The following is a 14,635-nucleotide window of genomic DNA, read 5'->3' on the forward strand; positions in this document are numbered from 1 at the left end:
CCCCGAACCCCTTACCAGCTGGGGCTACTCTGACCAGCTCAACTTGCTATGGTCCCGGATACAAATCAAACAGTGTACCTGGGAGCAATAAACTCTGGTGCAATAAGTTCTGGAGTTTATTGCTTTGAATTAGTTGCACACTCAGAGACATATACTTTTTACTGTTCCTGTATATGTGCATGTAACCCATTGGAGGTCTGGTGTAGTTTTGCCTTATTTATCATTACTCTGAGGAGTGCTTTGACTGTGTTCGTAGATACTCATAGTTCTAATGAATGAGAGGCAGGTTGGGGGCAGGAGGATGGATTCTTCTTTCAGGGGGTCTTTGCGGGGAATATTTTCTTATTCTAGGCCTCTTGGCAACAGTCCCACATCTTCCCAAAAAGCAGGCCCTTCTGGCACAAAATCTGCAGCCTCTGTTTTTAACATGCCCATACTGGGCATTGGAGATTACATGGATAATGAGAAACCTGGCCCAGGCTCTCTGCTACTTGAATAAAAATTCCATGCAAGGTACTTGGTTGCACGGAGGATGCTGCTGTGTAGAAGTCTTAGCCCTGAAATAAGAGAAACTCTATGTGAATGGCTTGGGAAGCTTTGGCAAGCAGGACAATTCTATTATTCTATCTCTAGCCTATTACCTGTGAGCTTTCTCTACCCCCAGGCAGCAAGGATATCCATAACTCATTGCAAAGAATGAACCCCCCTCCACCTTGTACGTGAAATTAACTTGCTTCCATGACATGTATAGCAGGATCTCCCATATTCTATTAGTCCCAAAGAGATTTGAATTCCTTGGGAGCTAAGGCTGCCTATACACATTCTGGTTTACATTCTAATTAGAACGCGCCAGTGTGGCCTCACCGTAATGTGCATAAGCCCCTATATGTTTAAAAATGGCCGTGGGGACACTTCATCTAAACCTTGATGAGATGAGATTTTGATAAAGCATCCTGAAGCCATTTTTAAACATGCAGGTGCTTAATACATGTGACGGTGAGGTGTTTTAAGTACAGCGCCTGTCCAGGAACGTATGTTGGCAGCCAAAGTGTCTAAATAGTATCAGACATATGGGTTTTAACTGTTACTGTCCTGGGCTAGATTTGAATCCATGCCTGAGCAGGAAAAGGCACTGTATCTTAAAGACAGCCCTCCACCATTTTTGCTACTTAGAGAGGCTATGCTCTTTCAGTGAGTGATCCCAGCAACCTTGCTCATCTCCAGTTGTTATTCTTTCAAAACATTACACATTAACATGGGAAACTCTACCCTACAAGACAGGAACAGGCCATTTTAATCTGCATTCTAAGTGCAATCCCTAGAACTAACTTGCAAGTATTCCTACCTTCTAATCTAACCACAGTGAAGTATGTTATGATGAGAGACTGATAAGTATTTGTTTAACAGAGGCAGATCTTCTTGCAATAGGAAGCTATTATTAGGGGTGGGGATACCTTGTAATGATCTATGTAGGCAGGAGACTCTCTGTTTAGGGTGGTCTCTTGCACAGATGCCATTATCCTTTTCTCTTACTTCATCTAGTGTTTATAATTGCAGCCTGAATTCCTCAAATGGGGTATGAAACAGCTTTGCACTTGACTGACTCATGAGAAGGAGAAATTCCAAAGCCAGCAACACCAATCTTGTAAAAGATTCTTTTAATGTAATTACCCACTGAATCGTATTTCCTCCAAAGTGCATACTGAAGGAGATGGAGTTAAATTAGAAGCAGCTTTTGTCAGATTGATTCAGTGAAACTCTAGCAGCCCTTTTGTTTAAAAAAAATATGCAAATGTAGTTGCTGAATTGGAGAGCGTCCCCTTCTGGCCTAGACGTGCCCAGCCCATTCCCTGCTGGCAGGAAGAGAGATGTTATTCTGGTCACCTGCCCTTCACAGTCATCTGTCTCTGGAAAGCAGCTATTTTTAGCAGGTTTAGTTCAGCTTCTCTAATGAAAGAGAATCTTTCCCCTTAGATATTCCTCCCAATTCAGGGAGAACAGAAAAACTGGTTTGTAACATTATCCCAGGCCCTCCTTTCTCACCTACTGACTTTATGTTCCCCACCTCCCAAACACCCACAACCCCTTTCCAATCCGTCGTATCCTTTCACTAAACTGTCCTTCTCCCACCTTCCTCCAGGTGACAACTGTAAGAGAAGTGTTGGGGTTTTGATACACAAAAGATACTTTCCAATGAAGGCAGAGCAGAGGCACAGTCTACATGGACAAGGAAAGGAGAAGAACCTCATGGGAGATGTTTCCCGTTGGAGACTGGGCTCAGTGCAGGAAACCCATCCGACTGAAATGTGTAAAGGCTTGCTGCCCTCTGCTGGGCCATCAGGGAATGAACCTTGGGTGTCACCTCTTGACCCCTCTTGGGTTGAAATATCTTCTGTTAAGATATGCTGGGTCAATGGAACCTGCAGGTATGTAGGTCCAGAATCTGCTTTATAGAGGGAATTTGACACATTAAAAATCAGGATCCTGATTAGCTGTTCTCAGTCCCATGGGGCAGTGTCTGCTCTGCCACTAGAAGTCACAGGGGCTCAAGGGACCTGGGTAAGACACTGTAAAAAGAATCCTGATGCAAAGGTTAATCACTGTGCTGACCAGCTACTCTGGGATTCTCCTGCTACTCCCCTAAGGGCTTTCTGCTGACACCCTTGTTAGAGTAACAGTCTGACTGAAACTCCAAAGGACCATAAAACTAAAAAGAGTGAAGTCTAGCACACAAGGAGCCTGGTACCGAACATTCTCAAACTCAAAAGAATCAAAAGGAATAATATTTGCTCAGCACCTCAGCTGAAGTTCACTGTAGGCAGCCAGTCTATCCCACCAGGATTAAGTCAGTTAGATCTGAAACAGTGCAACCAGGTGTTGGCACCTGTTACTGGTACATCTTTCTTGTCCACTGATCTCAGTCTGTCCTGCCAAGACAAGTCGGCAGTTGATGCCTATCTGTACTAGAATCATTCTTCTGCTCAGTGGGTGAGATTGACCACCATGCTGCAGGATCTCACAGTCAAAGCTGTAATCTGTTTACTCGCCATGGAAAAATTACCTAGTTTTGTTGGGTGTGGGCGCCTCCCTTGTGGGGACTGGAACCTGGATCACTGCAGGGCAATCAAAGGCAGCAACTCCCCACAGCGGGAATTCAGTTTCAAGGATGCCAAGTGATCTGACCTTGTGGGCCCAATGTTCAGTATTGCAATTGGGAGCTTCTTCTCATGGGCAGCAAGAGCAAACCTGTAACCAGAGTACACCTGCAGGGACACAAGGAAGCAAAGTGAAGTGCACCAAGTAAGAGCAAAAGAAAGTACCAATCCACTCCCCAGGGCTGCTGTCCAGGGGGTGATAGCAGGATAGTTCCATGCAGCTTGTTCATACAAATTGTTCTTCATTCAAGCACCAACTACACAGGATGGAAGCAGCAGCTCCTCAGCTCCAAATAGGGGAAGGATTTAAATACTGTGAAAAATGTACATAAATACAAACCTTCCCCCTTCAATCTGTTGTTGCATAATTTTCTTGGCCAGTTGCTACTGGTTATCACGGGTGCTTCGTCAAATGCTTTCAGCTGCATGGCCTATGTGCTCTGCCCAACCGGTTCTGCAAGTGAAGTCCCATGATAAACCTGAGAGACTATGGTCATGCTTAGGATACTGAAACCCTGAGGATCACAGGCTTGGTTTTATCCCATCAGATGACTTTTTCTTAAGGTGTATTTTAGCATTTTATAATACACCCTTTTTCTGGAAACTAACCACTTAAACTGTTCTTCAGACATCCTGGTTAATGACAGGCCCAGAGTCAGGATAGATAGCAGCAGAGGCAAGAGATGGCTACAGAAGAAAAGAGATGGAGAAGCAAAGATGGGATGTGATCAACAAAGCTTTTCTATATACCTTGTGAAGACTTTCTACTCCCTCCAACTCCTCCATGTTCTTCAACAGGCTAATGGGGAGTTAACTGGCAACATGAACTGAACCTGTAGAGCACCCACTCTTACATCAGCATCCAGCAAGTCTCTAGCACAGATTTACTGATACTAGAGACAAAAGCCCAAATCCTCCATGGAATGTAGGTACTTGCCTCTCACAGAGTTCATCCTGCCATTCCTATAGTATTAGTGAGTGAGAGGAATAAAATCCACACCATAAAATCCAGAGGAAAACCTGTGGTGGTGGGTAAGAGGGATTTTGTAACACTCAAGGGGCCCCAGCACTCCTAGTGTTTCACACATGGCTGTAATGAGTGGTCTCTATACTATAAGACAGACTTAACCCTAACACAGAGAAGTTCCTTGCAGGGACCCTGAAGGGAATGCAGTGAAGTCAGGCTGTAGAAATAAAACAGCAAAATACAAGGAGGCTCTGGAGAGACAGTGAACCAGGATACCAGGGATGCTGGGGACCAGAGATGATGGATCAGAAACCATTGTGGAGACAGTAGCAAACAACAAATTGGAATTTAACATGGGAGAGCTGCTCAATTACCTGCAAAGACGATCCTACCACCAGCACAGAATCTGATTCAGCCAGGCGCTGACGGACAAAATCCACTCTTTCACGGCTCACAGAATCCCCAAAGAATGTCACATCTGGCTTCAGGATCCCACCACATTTGCTGCAGGCTGGGACGCGGAAATAACGCACCTGGTCCTCTGTGAGGAAGACATCCCCATCAGGGGCCACACCATGTACTTCAGCTGTCCACGTAGGATTCATGGCTTCAAAGCGTTCCTGAAGCTCAGAACGGGGGGTTTGATCTCCACAACCCAAGCAGAAAACTCTGAAACACAAAGTGCTTATTTCCATTGGGCTCCTGGGATTCAAGGGTTAAGAAATGTTAAGACCAGGATGGATCATTATGCTCATCCTATCTGACATCCTGCATATTACTGGTGAAAGGACCTCACCCAGCTATTTGTGTATCGAGTCCAAAAGTCTCAGTATGGACTCCACAAGTTTGGCCAAAGAGCAGAGCCGATTCAGTCTTCTGCTGGCCAGAAGGATGATAGAGAATTGTGTTCATATAATCTATAAATATGCTCCTGAAAGTACCACCCGGTGTGAGCAGAAGGATTCTGTGCTATGGAGAGATCAGTAAGAGGTCTGTTCTGTGGTCTTGCCCCCACCCCTTTCACAAGGTAACAGGGCACATCCACATTATTCCCTTATTTGCTGCTCTCATTAACACTGCACCCACGTATTAGCCACCCTGTCACCCATAACAAGGCCATCCTGGACCCCATAGAGTACCTGTGTGTGCATCCATGCAGCTCTGTCATCTGCTGACTTCCAGCCTTGCTATGCAGGGCATCCACATTCTGGGTCACCAGCCAGTGGAGTTTTCCTAGGCTCTCCCAATTCCTTAAGGCCAGGTGTGCTGCATTAGGCTGGTGAGAGGAGAACTTGGGCCAGCCTACAAAGTTCCTTGCCCAATACCTCTGACGGGCACTGGCACTGTGAACAAACTCGGCATGCTGGATGGGTCGCCGATCTGTCCTGGCATAAAGTCCAACTACCTCTGAGCGATAGTCAGGGATTCCTGATTCGGTTGAGATTCCAGCTCCAGTCATTACAAAGAGCCTCTGGGAATGGGAAATGAAGCGCTGCAGCTCCTCCACTTCTGTGGGATCTGGAGGAGAGCTGGCTGGCACGAAAGTCAGGTTTGGAGAGGTCTTGGCTACAGAGTAGGATCTGGTGTGGTGGAACCTGAGAGTTCTGCAACCTCCTGATGCCCTTCCAGCACAGAACATGTTTTCCTGGGACACAAGAAAGTAGTTCAGTCTTAATTACAGGGTTACAGTTTCATGGGATACCCTGAGGAGCCAATGATGCTGATGACACTTTGGCCTTTTATTTTGCCTTCCAGCAGAGAATCTCAAAACATTATGGGAATGTTAATTACTTAAGGTGCACTCTGCAAAGACGGTCATGCAACAAGTCAGTGGCAGAGTCAGGCATGAGGATCAGGACTCTGGACTTAGTCTCATCTCACCAAGGCGGCCTCACCTTTCCTCCTTAGCTGGCAGCTAATTCCCCTCTGACAGCGGACAAACTTGGAGAGTTATGGAGCTCATTCTTAACATGTTGTGATCATTCTGTCAAGACAGCAGGACAAGAGAAGGGTGTTTTAGTCTGGCTGGATTTGAGGCAGACAGCCTTCCTTTCTGGTGTATGTGCAAGGCATCAAGGGCAGCAGTAAGGAAGTGGTGGGGGAGAGAATCACTGAGGTGTCAGGTACAACATCCTTGTCCTGCCGGGGTGGCAGGGTGGGAGCCTGGCTGTGTCCCCAGCAGGGATCTTTGCTGTGTGACTCCCAGTGCAGACCACTCCCTGTGTCTGGGTGAAGTGTGCCCACAGAACAAAGCCCTCACCAACAGTCGGAGCAACTCTCCTGTCAGCCCTGCTCCCTATGCAGGGTGCCCTGTCTGACCCTGGTCTCTGATGTGCAGAATGAAGAGAAATCACCCTGCTGTGTCATCTCTCCAAGACAGACACCCTGCTGGTGGTCTTCTTCCAGGGGCACCTGTGGGAAGGAGAGAGCAGAGTCCCAGCCCTTGTATTTAGCCTGCGCAGGGCAGGCTATAGAGGTGAGATGGCCTACACTCCCTCCAGAGCCATGCCCTGTGTTGGGTGTCTCCCCTGCAGGCAGGGCAGAGGGCAGGCAGTAGCAGGCCTTGCTCAGCCACTTCCCCATCAGGAGCTGGCTGCTGGGGTCTCCTGGCCTGCAGGCCCCTTGCAGCAGGATAGAGGGTGCCAGGAGCAGGGGCCTGATGGAGAGAGGGAGGAGGGCTTCCAGCCTGCTCAGGAGAGAAGCAGAGAAAGGGCAGCGAGGAAGTAGGGGTGGTTTGAAATTGTTGAGGAGTGTGATGGGGTTTTCTGGAGGGGGCAGCATCACGGAGCTGGGGCATGGGAAGGGATGCTGAGCATGGAGCAGGGCTAACTGGCCCAGGGGATGGCAGAGATGCAAGGAGAGAAATTTATGCAGCTTGTTTCTGAAGGGATTTTTATGCGCTTGGAAGTCCCTGCCATACTAGTAAAGAACAGCAGGAAGAACAAGCGGAGATACCATGATCTTTAGCAGGTGGCTTTCCCAGTGGTGATACCATCTTTATGTTTTTAGCCCAAGTGGTTTTACTGACCTGGCAGGGGAGATCCCCTTCTTCTTGCCTTGAATGACTTGGTGTAGTTGAGGGTGGAGACCTGTCCATTGCACTGCAGGCAGGCAGGCTGCCCTGTGAGAGTTTACTATAGCCTCCCAATGGGAGGATCTCAGCTATGCAGTCTATGGTGATGGGGGATTGCTCTCCGGGTTTCCCTTTAGTGCTCCTTCAGCCTTTCCGGGTAGAGGCAAGTGAAACTAGGGGGCATCTGAACTCCAAGGCCTCTGGGCTTGGCGCTTGCATGTAGGATGCCTGCTGTGGATTTGGGAGTATCTGAAGCTCTAAGCTGAGGAGTGGGAGGTAGGATATTTGCCAGTGGTAGCACTACACAGACTTGAACTATTGAGCTCTGCTCAGTTGATAGGATTTGGAACTGATTTGACAACATTAATTTAACCACCCAACCCTCCCACCCCCCAAAAAAACAAAAAACAACCAAAACCAAAAAAACCCCAACAGTGTGAAGAACAGAGGAAGGGGTGAGCTGCCTGGGCCAGGGAGCCTGTCTCTGGTCACTAGTGTGGGCTCTGGGAATCAGAGGAAGGACATGAACCCAAAGAAGAAAATGTGTAAGTGTTAATGGTCCCTCAGAAATCTATCTGTAGCTTGGTGCTTAGGGCTTTACACAGGAGCCTGCAGCCAGGCGCAGGCACAGACATATAATATCTCTGTGCCCCAGCTCCCTTCTTCTGAGGTGAGCTCAGCATTAATCTGCCCTTGGCACAGATAAGTGAGGCTACAGGAGGAATGCAGCCTCTGGAGCCAGGCCCCATGCTGGATGATGCCGCCTTATAGAGGTGGGCGTCATTCAGCCTCCTGCCACTCAGGAGCTGGCTGCTGTGGTCTCCAGGCCTGCAGGCCCCTTGGAGCAGGATGGAGGGAGCTGGGAAGGGAGGTGTTGCCTTGCTTAGTTTAAGCCACGAATTTTTGTAGGCAATAACCTACTTCATCAGGTGCTATGAAAGCTCATGCTTCTTTGAACCAGTTTTGTCTTGAAGATGCTGCCCTGTCTTGCCTTCTTCCTGACTTGAGACTAATTCAGCTCCCCGCTTTCTGCCTTGTCCAAGAGTCCCATTTTGGAGCTTGCACGGCTCCAAGCACCTCAGCTGCACTCAAGTGCCTGCGGGGTGAGGTAGGGGCTGTGCAGCAGTTTTGAAGATGCTGCTGCCAGATGATTTAGGTACCTAATCTCTAAAGAAGCAGGCAGGCACCAAAGTACTTTTGAGAATCTGGGCCTGAAGTGGCCAGGCCTGTTTGAAAATCTCATTGGAAGTGCCTAAGTCACATTTGAAAATAGGTCTTAGCCACTTAAACCACCTTGGCTCCCGTTCTTTGAGGTATTTAGATATTTAACTTGCACTGATTTCAACCAGTGTTAGGTGCCTAGCTAAGGTCTGGGTCTTAATACCTTGCTATACAAAATGGAGCCCTGCATCAATAACTTTTAAAAATCAGCCTTTTGCTCTAGAATACTACGGTACAAGACTGATTCTAGCAGCAAACACCGCATTCAGCTTGAATAATCTCCACCTCGCATGCATGTGCCTCTTCTAAGGGATAGCATTTCTTGGACACAGCATTTCTTTGTAGACATTGCCTCTGGTTTTGGTCAAAATTTTATATTTATAATTAACTGTCTACAGGAAACTACAGATATAAATATTAGTGGCTGGACATCTCATAACCTGGCTTGTGAGTGCATAACTTGTGTCGCCATCTGAAGTGCCTGGCAGATCCAAAACTATGGGTTCAGTTCCCTAAAGTATACAGCCAAGTTTTGTTGGAGCCTGACTGGAATCAGATCCCAGAGCACTCCCCCCCTCGTGCTCGAATGAATTAGAATAAAATTATCCATATGGTAAAATATCAACCTAACCTTGTTCCAAAATCTGTCTTTCCTTTACAGTCCCCAAACTGGGCCCAATATACAATTGTGAAATTCATCAGATAAAATCTAATCAGTGGAGGCTATAATTAATAAACAAAGATTTGTGAGAAAAATGTGCGCACTTTCTTTCTTGAGAGTTTTAATTTTGGGGCGGGGGGGGGAATTAAAAGAAGTTGATCAGGTTTCCAAATATTTCAGTTTCCTTTGAGAAGTCAATTGTCCATAACTAGTATTCTCCAAAGGCCGCTGAAATAAATTGATGCCATTTAAATTAAATTGCTTTCATTGATGGAATTTTCCCATTCCTTTCTCTTCTAGATTATCATTGAAAGACATCTCTGGAAAAATATTATCAGGAGAGACTTTAATAAAGAGAGGATAGTCGACTGTACTGTGAGGAGAATAAGACTTCCAGTCACAATGAATGGCTTGGAAGAAGAAAGGCAGGTGAGCAAAAAAAGGTACCCAGGAATGAGAGAGGAGCAAAGAGAGGTAGAAGTACAGGTGAAGGATGGTGAGCAACTTTGTGGGGCTCTGAGGACAAGGACCAGGAGCTTGATCTAGAAAAACAATGGAAGAGAATGGAAGGCAGTGAAGGTGCCTTTAAAAAGTACAGATGAAATCAGATCAGTGAGAGAGGATAGTGGTTTGTGCAGAAATATTTTAAACATTAGAAGGGTGGGAGCTGAGAGGCAGGGAGTTGTGGTATAGTACTTGTGAGAGTAGGTGGTTTGTAGCAAAAACAAAGAGGAAGGATAGGCTAAGATCACACGTAGTCCCTGTGCTTGAAGGCTCAGGTCAAGCGTAGTGCCTGTTCTTAACCTGGCAGGGGAAATACCATGTATCTGTGTCCATGAAGGCAGTTTTCCTAAAGCATACCTGGAGATAATTGCTTTTCTGGTGTGGTTCAGTATCTGCTGAGGTGTAGCAGCTTTAAGCTCACTTTATGGAAATGGGAGCAAGCTCCTCCCTAGCTTGCTCCGAGGGCCTTATGGTTAAGGGCCAGCAAAAATCGGGGGCATTCAACCCTCAAGCCTCCGGGCTTGGGCCTGCAAGTAGGATGCCTGCCAAAGGATTTGGAAACATCTGAAGCCCCAGGTGTGGGTGGAGGATGTTTGCCAGTAGTCAGGCCACATATGGTTCTGGACTCTTGGATTTGGAATTAGTTTGGGCTAATTTGGCCTGGGATACATAACATTAAAAAAGGATAAACGTGAGTGATGTAAACGATGAAAAAGTAACAGGCAGTACAGAGGGAAGGAGAGGAAGACAGAGGTTTGCTTGTAAAAAGGGTGTTTCATTTTAAATTGTGATTTTGCATCTGAGTACTTCCCACTATATAAAGGAAAATAATTACCCACGTAACTTATAAGCAAGACTTAAAACTAGGGTTCTGTGTTTCCCCAGGGGTATAAAAAAAAGAAAACAACCCCCCACCTCTACCACTAACATTTACCACATTCCCAACGTTCACAAAGAGAAAGAGCAAACCGGGCTTAAGGCAAAAAGGAGCTGAATCTACAGTTAACTCTGCCGAAGAATTCAGTACTAGAGTTTGGCATTTCCAAGACCCTATTTCAGTAATAATCCACAAAACAAGCACCAAACTAAGCACATAACCCAAAATCAGCAGGGACCAGGGACAATGAGTAAACATTTGCAAGCATACCTCTCAGGGACACTGATCTCCAGAAAAATGACGCTGGTTGCACAAAACAGACTTCTGGGAAATGCAGTTCACAAAACAAGAGTTGCACAGGAAGACTACAACTCCCACAATCTTCCAGAGCATAACACACTGAAAACCAAAATGCCCAGGTTGCAGCCATAAAATCCTAGCTTTTCCTACTGTGCATAGGAATAATTCAAACAAGCATGACATGCCTATAATAAGTGCTTACTTCATTACTATTGATTTTAGTATTACCATTGATTTTAGATACCTAGTGCTTTGTTTAGTTTCATTACATAAAAATAGCAAACCATAATATCTTAAGAGCAGACATGGAAAGGAGAGAACAGGGTAGAGGTGACTGATTTACAAAAAGACAAGAGGAGAGAAACTGACTAATAATAAAGTCAGCGATTGATTAATTTGCGGGGAAAAGGCCACTGTGCCTCCAGTGTCCAACCAGCTGAGAGTTGAAAGAGTTCTTTTCTGCTGCTCCTGGCTGCCGCTCTTCAGCAAGAAGGGATCCCCAGTAGGAGAACTGCCAAATGGAGCATGGACAAGGCTCACCCTATATTTGCAGGGCTCACCCTATACTGAGGAGTGCCTAAAACTGGGTTGGCTCACATGACTAGGGCTGTAGTGAATTTGTAATTGCCTGATTTTTCTGGAAACTGAAGTTGGCTAGGCCAAGCTTAACATAAGAAAGAATATTTGCCTGGCTGTGGATGAGCTTGAGGACCTGAAGTCCTGGGGGGGGGTCTCAGTCCCCCGTGAGGGGGTCAAGATCCTTGGGGTGGAGCTTGACCATGAGCTGAGTGGAAGGATGGCCTGGGTGAAGGAGGTCAAAGTGAAGCAGAGATTGCACCTGTGGCACGTGTACTCGCTCTGCATGCGGGACGTACGTGGCACTCCTGAAGGTGGTGTTGCTACCAGTGCTTTTGTACACCGCACCGGTCTTCCTCTCACCCAAGTGTGTCACCTGCAGAATCCAGAGAGCCATATGCGTCTTCTTCTGGGGATCCAGAATGGAGACGGTGGCAAGGAACCCTATACAAAGAGAAACGGGCCAGGGATAGGAAGATACCAGACATCCACCTGTTCCTGTGGGCACGGTACACAAGTCGGATCTGCAAGCTGGCAACTGGACCAGAGTCCAAAACAGCCTGTTTTGTCAAGTATTTTACATGTGGGGGGTGAGACCGTGGGGGGTGTACGCTCTAGCCAGAGGGAGACTGTGCACCATGGATCTAGTGTGCTGTAGGATTTCTGGAGCAAGTACAGGCTACAGAAGGAAACCCCAGAGACCATGTCCAACCACAGGAAGATACAAAAGGCAGTAAGAGACAGAGACGGGCTATCGACCATAGACCTGCTCCCTGATGATGACCGCTGACCATCTAGGACCAGATCTTCCACAAAGACCTAAGGAAAGACCACAGAGACTTGAACTGGCTCATGGCATACTCCCAGTGAAGGCATGGAGGCACGGAGCGAGATGAGAGTCTAGACCTAGCTGCTCCAGGGAAAGCTGCCAATCTGTGAATGAGACCATCGACCACCTCTTTCGGCTCTTCCCTTATGCCAATGGAGTGTGGAACAAGGTAAGCTGGTTCCTGGAGGAAGTGACAGGAGTCAGGCTGATGACAAGGGAGGCGGTGCTGTATGGACACCTGATGAAACATCAGGGGTTCCAGACAACCCACTTTGACCTGTTGGTGTCCTGCATCAAGAGTGCCCTGTGGCAATGTAGGAATCTTCTGATATACAGTCACATTAAGCTTGAGCGAATGGACTGTGTTAAAATGTTTCTGAGCGAACTCCAGTCCTCCCGCGGCATCGCCACCCCTCCCACAGGCCCTGAGGGACAGGGAGGCAGGCCCTGCACAGCCTGCTATGCTCCGAGCCGTGGGAACTCAGAGAAACTGGAAGTGCCACGGTGGGCACTACTGGTTTCGCTTTACCGTACAAGCCAGCATGCTAGTTAATAGAACATGCTGGCTTGTAAGGTGCCAGTTAACAGAGCTTTTACTGTATACAGAGTCCAGAGGAGAGCCATGCGCATGATCAGAGGGCAGGAGAACAGGCCTTAGGATGAGAGGCTGAGAGCCAGGGGACTCCTCAGCCTGGAAAGGCACAGGCTCAGGGGGGACAAGGTGGCTGCCTATAAGTGTATAAGGGATATACATCAGGATCTGGGGGAATGCCTGTTCACCAGAGCACCCCATGGGATGACAAGGTCAAACGGTCACAAACTCCTCCAAGACCGTTTCAGGCTGGACATAAGAAAGAGCTTCTTTACTGTCTGAGACCCCAAGGCCTGGAACAGACTGCTGCCAGAGGTGGTGCCAGCACATACTCTGGACTCCTTTAAGAGACATTTGGACGTTTATCTTGCTGGGATCCTTTGATCCCAACTGACTTCCTGCCCCTGGGACTGGAGGCTGGCCTCAATGATCTTCCGAGGTCCCTTCTAGCTCTAATGTCTATGAAATCTATTAAATATATTTTAACATGAACAAGGCATGCCCCTGGCAGCTGGGGTGGGGCATGGCGGTGGCAGGAACACAGCAGTGGTGGCAGTAGTGGCGGTGGTAAGTGGGGAAGCTCCCACAGGCACTGCCAGCACTGTCGGCAGTGGGAGGAAAGGGAGTGGCAAGCACCGACCGAGGGTTAGCAACCACAGCTACCAGCAGCAGCAGCAGCAGCAGCAGCCAGCAAGGATCATGGACCACCTTCAGACACTGCATCAGGGTGGCGAGTGGTGACCGCTGTTTTGTAGGGGATGCACCACCACACTCAGGGGGTGCGTGTGCACCTGCGTGCACCCCCTACGTATTGCCCCCTGTATTTTAATTTAAAAAAAAAAATCAGCTGACAGGAAAAGGGGTTAGGGGGTGGGAATCTAGTCTCAAGATGGTAACCAGGGGGTGGGATACCTGTCAAAGGGTAGAGCTATCCTTGTGGCCCTCCACAGCTCACCAAAGCTCATTAAACGGCACTCCACGCAAAATAATTGCTCGCCCCTGGTCTACTCAGAAAAATATAACGCCTAATGCACCACGAGAAGCCACTGGACCAACAGGTTTTTGACCAGTTGGTTGTGGGGTGGCTTTTTCCCCCAACAGAACATGGCAGCAGGATGGGGGCCCGGGTAGGAAAGCCAGTGAATATAATGTAGGCTTAAGGCAGGACTCACCATGTCATGGGAAGGAGTGCCCCAAAACTGCACTGGGTCACATGAGTTAGCAGCTTTATCTTTGTGTAGTGGTAGTATTGTAGTCTGTGAGGTTGAAGTGAGTATGATCATTGTTAACTGAAAGCTTTTCCCAATACACTGCTCTAGCAGCTTGCATTATAGCTGTTGCAGGTTATTTTTGGGAACCTTTGTAGAGGCTAGTATTTTTTTCTGAGTTTGAAAAATGGATGTGGGGTGTTAAAAGGGGTGGCTGTACTTCTTTTTCTTTTTTTCTAACTTGCTCTTGTGACTGTACAGCTGCAAATAAGTAAAAGTTAGGGGTGTCTGTATTGTAAGTCTGTGGGTTTGGGCTTGCATGTAGGATTTCCTACAAAGGATTTGGCAGTATCTAAAGCCCCAGGCAGGGGTGGAGGATACTTGTCAGTAGTAGGGACACACGTAGTTCTTGAAGGATACAGGGAATTGGAATTGATTTGGTTGACTTGACTTGGGACACAAAAATTTTTCCTTAAAAAGAAAAATCAGCTGTTAGGAAAGTCAGGATGGCTGAGTAGTCTAAGGTGCTACATTCAGGTTGTAGTCTCCCCTGGAGGTGTGGGTTCAAATCCCACTTCTGACACAGTCTTTTTACAAACTAGTCAGGGGGGATCAGCAGGCACTGGGGAAGTCCCTGTTCCCCCGAGCACCGCCAGGAGTGACCAGGAATAG

The 14,635-nt window shown here is 47.5% G+C and overlaps 1 protein-coding gene and 1 non-coding gene across 5 annotated transcripts; one reads left to right on the forward strand and one right to left on the reverse strand.

Moving 5' to 3' along the window:
- Positions 1–484: 484 nt before the first annotated feature.
- On the reverse strand, positions 485–10,767 carry SIRT4 (sirtuin 4). Of its 4 annotated transcripts, none has more exons than XM_019539229.1 (5): positions 6,427–7,176; positions 5,262–5,774; positions 4,497–4,791; positions 3,062–3,263; positions 485–557 (listed from the first exon to the last, which is right to left on the reverse strand). In XM_019539229.1, the coding sequence occupies exons 2-4, from the start codon at positions 5,759–5,761 to the stop codon at positions 3,111–3,113; spliced, it is 948 nt and encodes a 315-aa protein (XP_019394774.1). In that variant the 5' UTR covers positions 5,762–5,774; positions 6,427–7,176; the 3' UTR covers positions 485–557; positions 3,062–3,110. The 4 variants fall into 4 exon arrangements, with proteins under 4 accessions (XP_019394774.1, XP_019394772.1, XP_019394775.1 ...); XM_019539227.1 differs by lacking the exon at positions 485–557 and adding an exon at positions 10,729–10,767 and having other exon boundaries at positions 1,642–3,263; positions 6,427–6,534; XM_019539230.1 differs by lacking the exon at positions 485–557 and adding an exon at positions 1,642–2,856.
- A 3,696-nt stretch (positions 10,768–14,463) lies between these two features.
- On the forward strand, positions 14,464–14,546 carry TRNAL-CAG. Its single transcript has one exon. It is a non-coding gene; the product is annotated as a tRNA-Leu (tRNA).
- Positions 14,547–14,635: the final 89 nt, after the last annotated feature.

This window comes from Crocodylus porosus, unplaced genomic scaffold (assembly GCF_001723895.1).
Source record: "Crocodylus porosus isolate Cpor-Errol unplaced genomic scaffold, CroPor_comp1, whole genome shotgun sequence".
Lineage (NCBI taxonomy): Eukaryota > Metazoa > Chordata > Crocodylia > Crocodylidae > Crocodylus > Crocodylus porosus.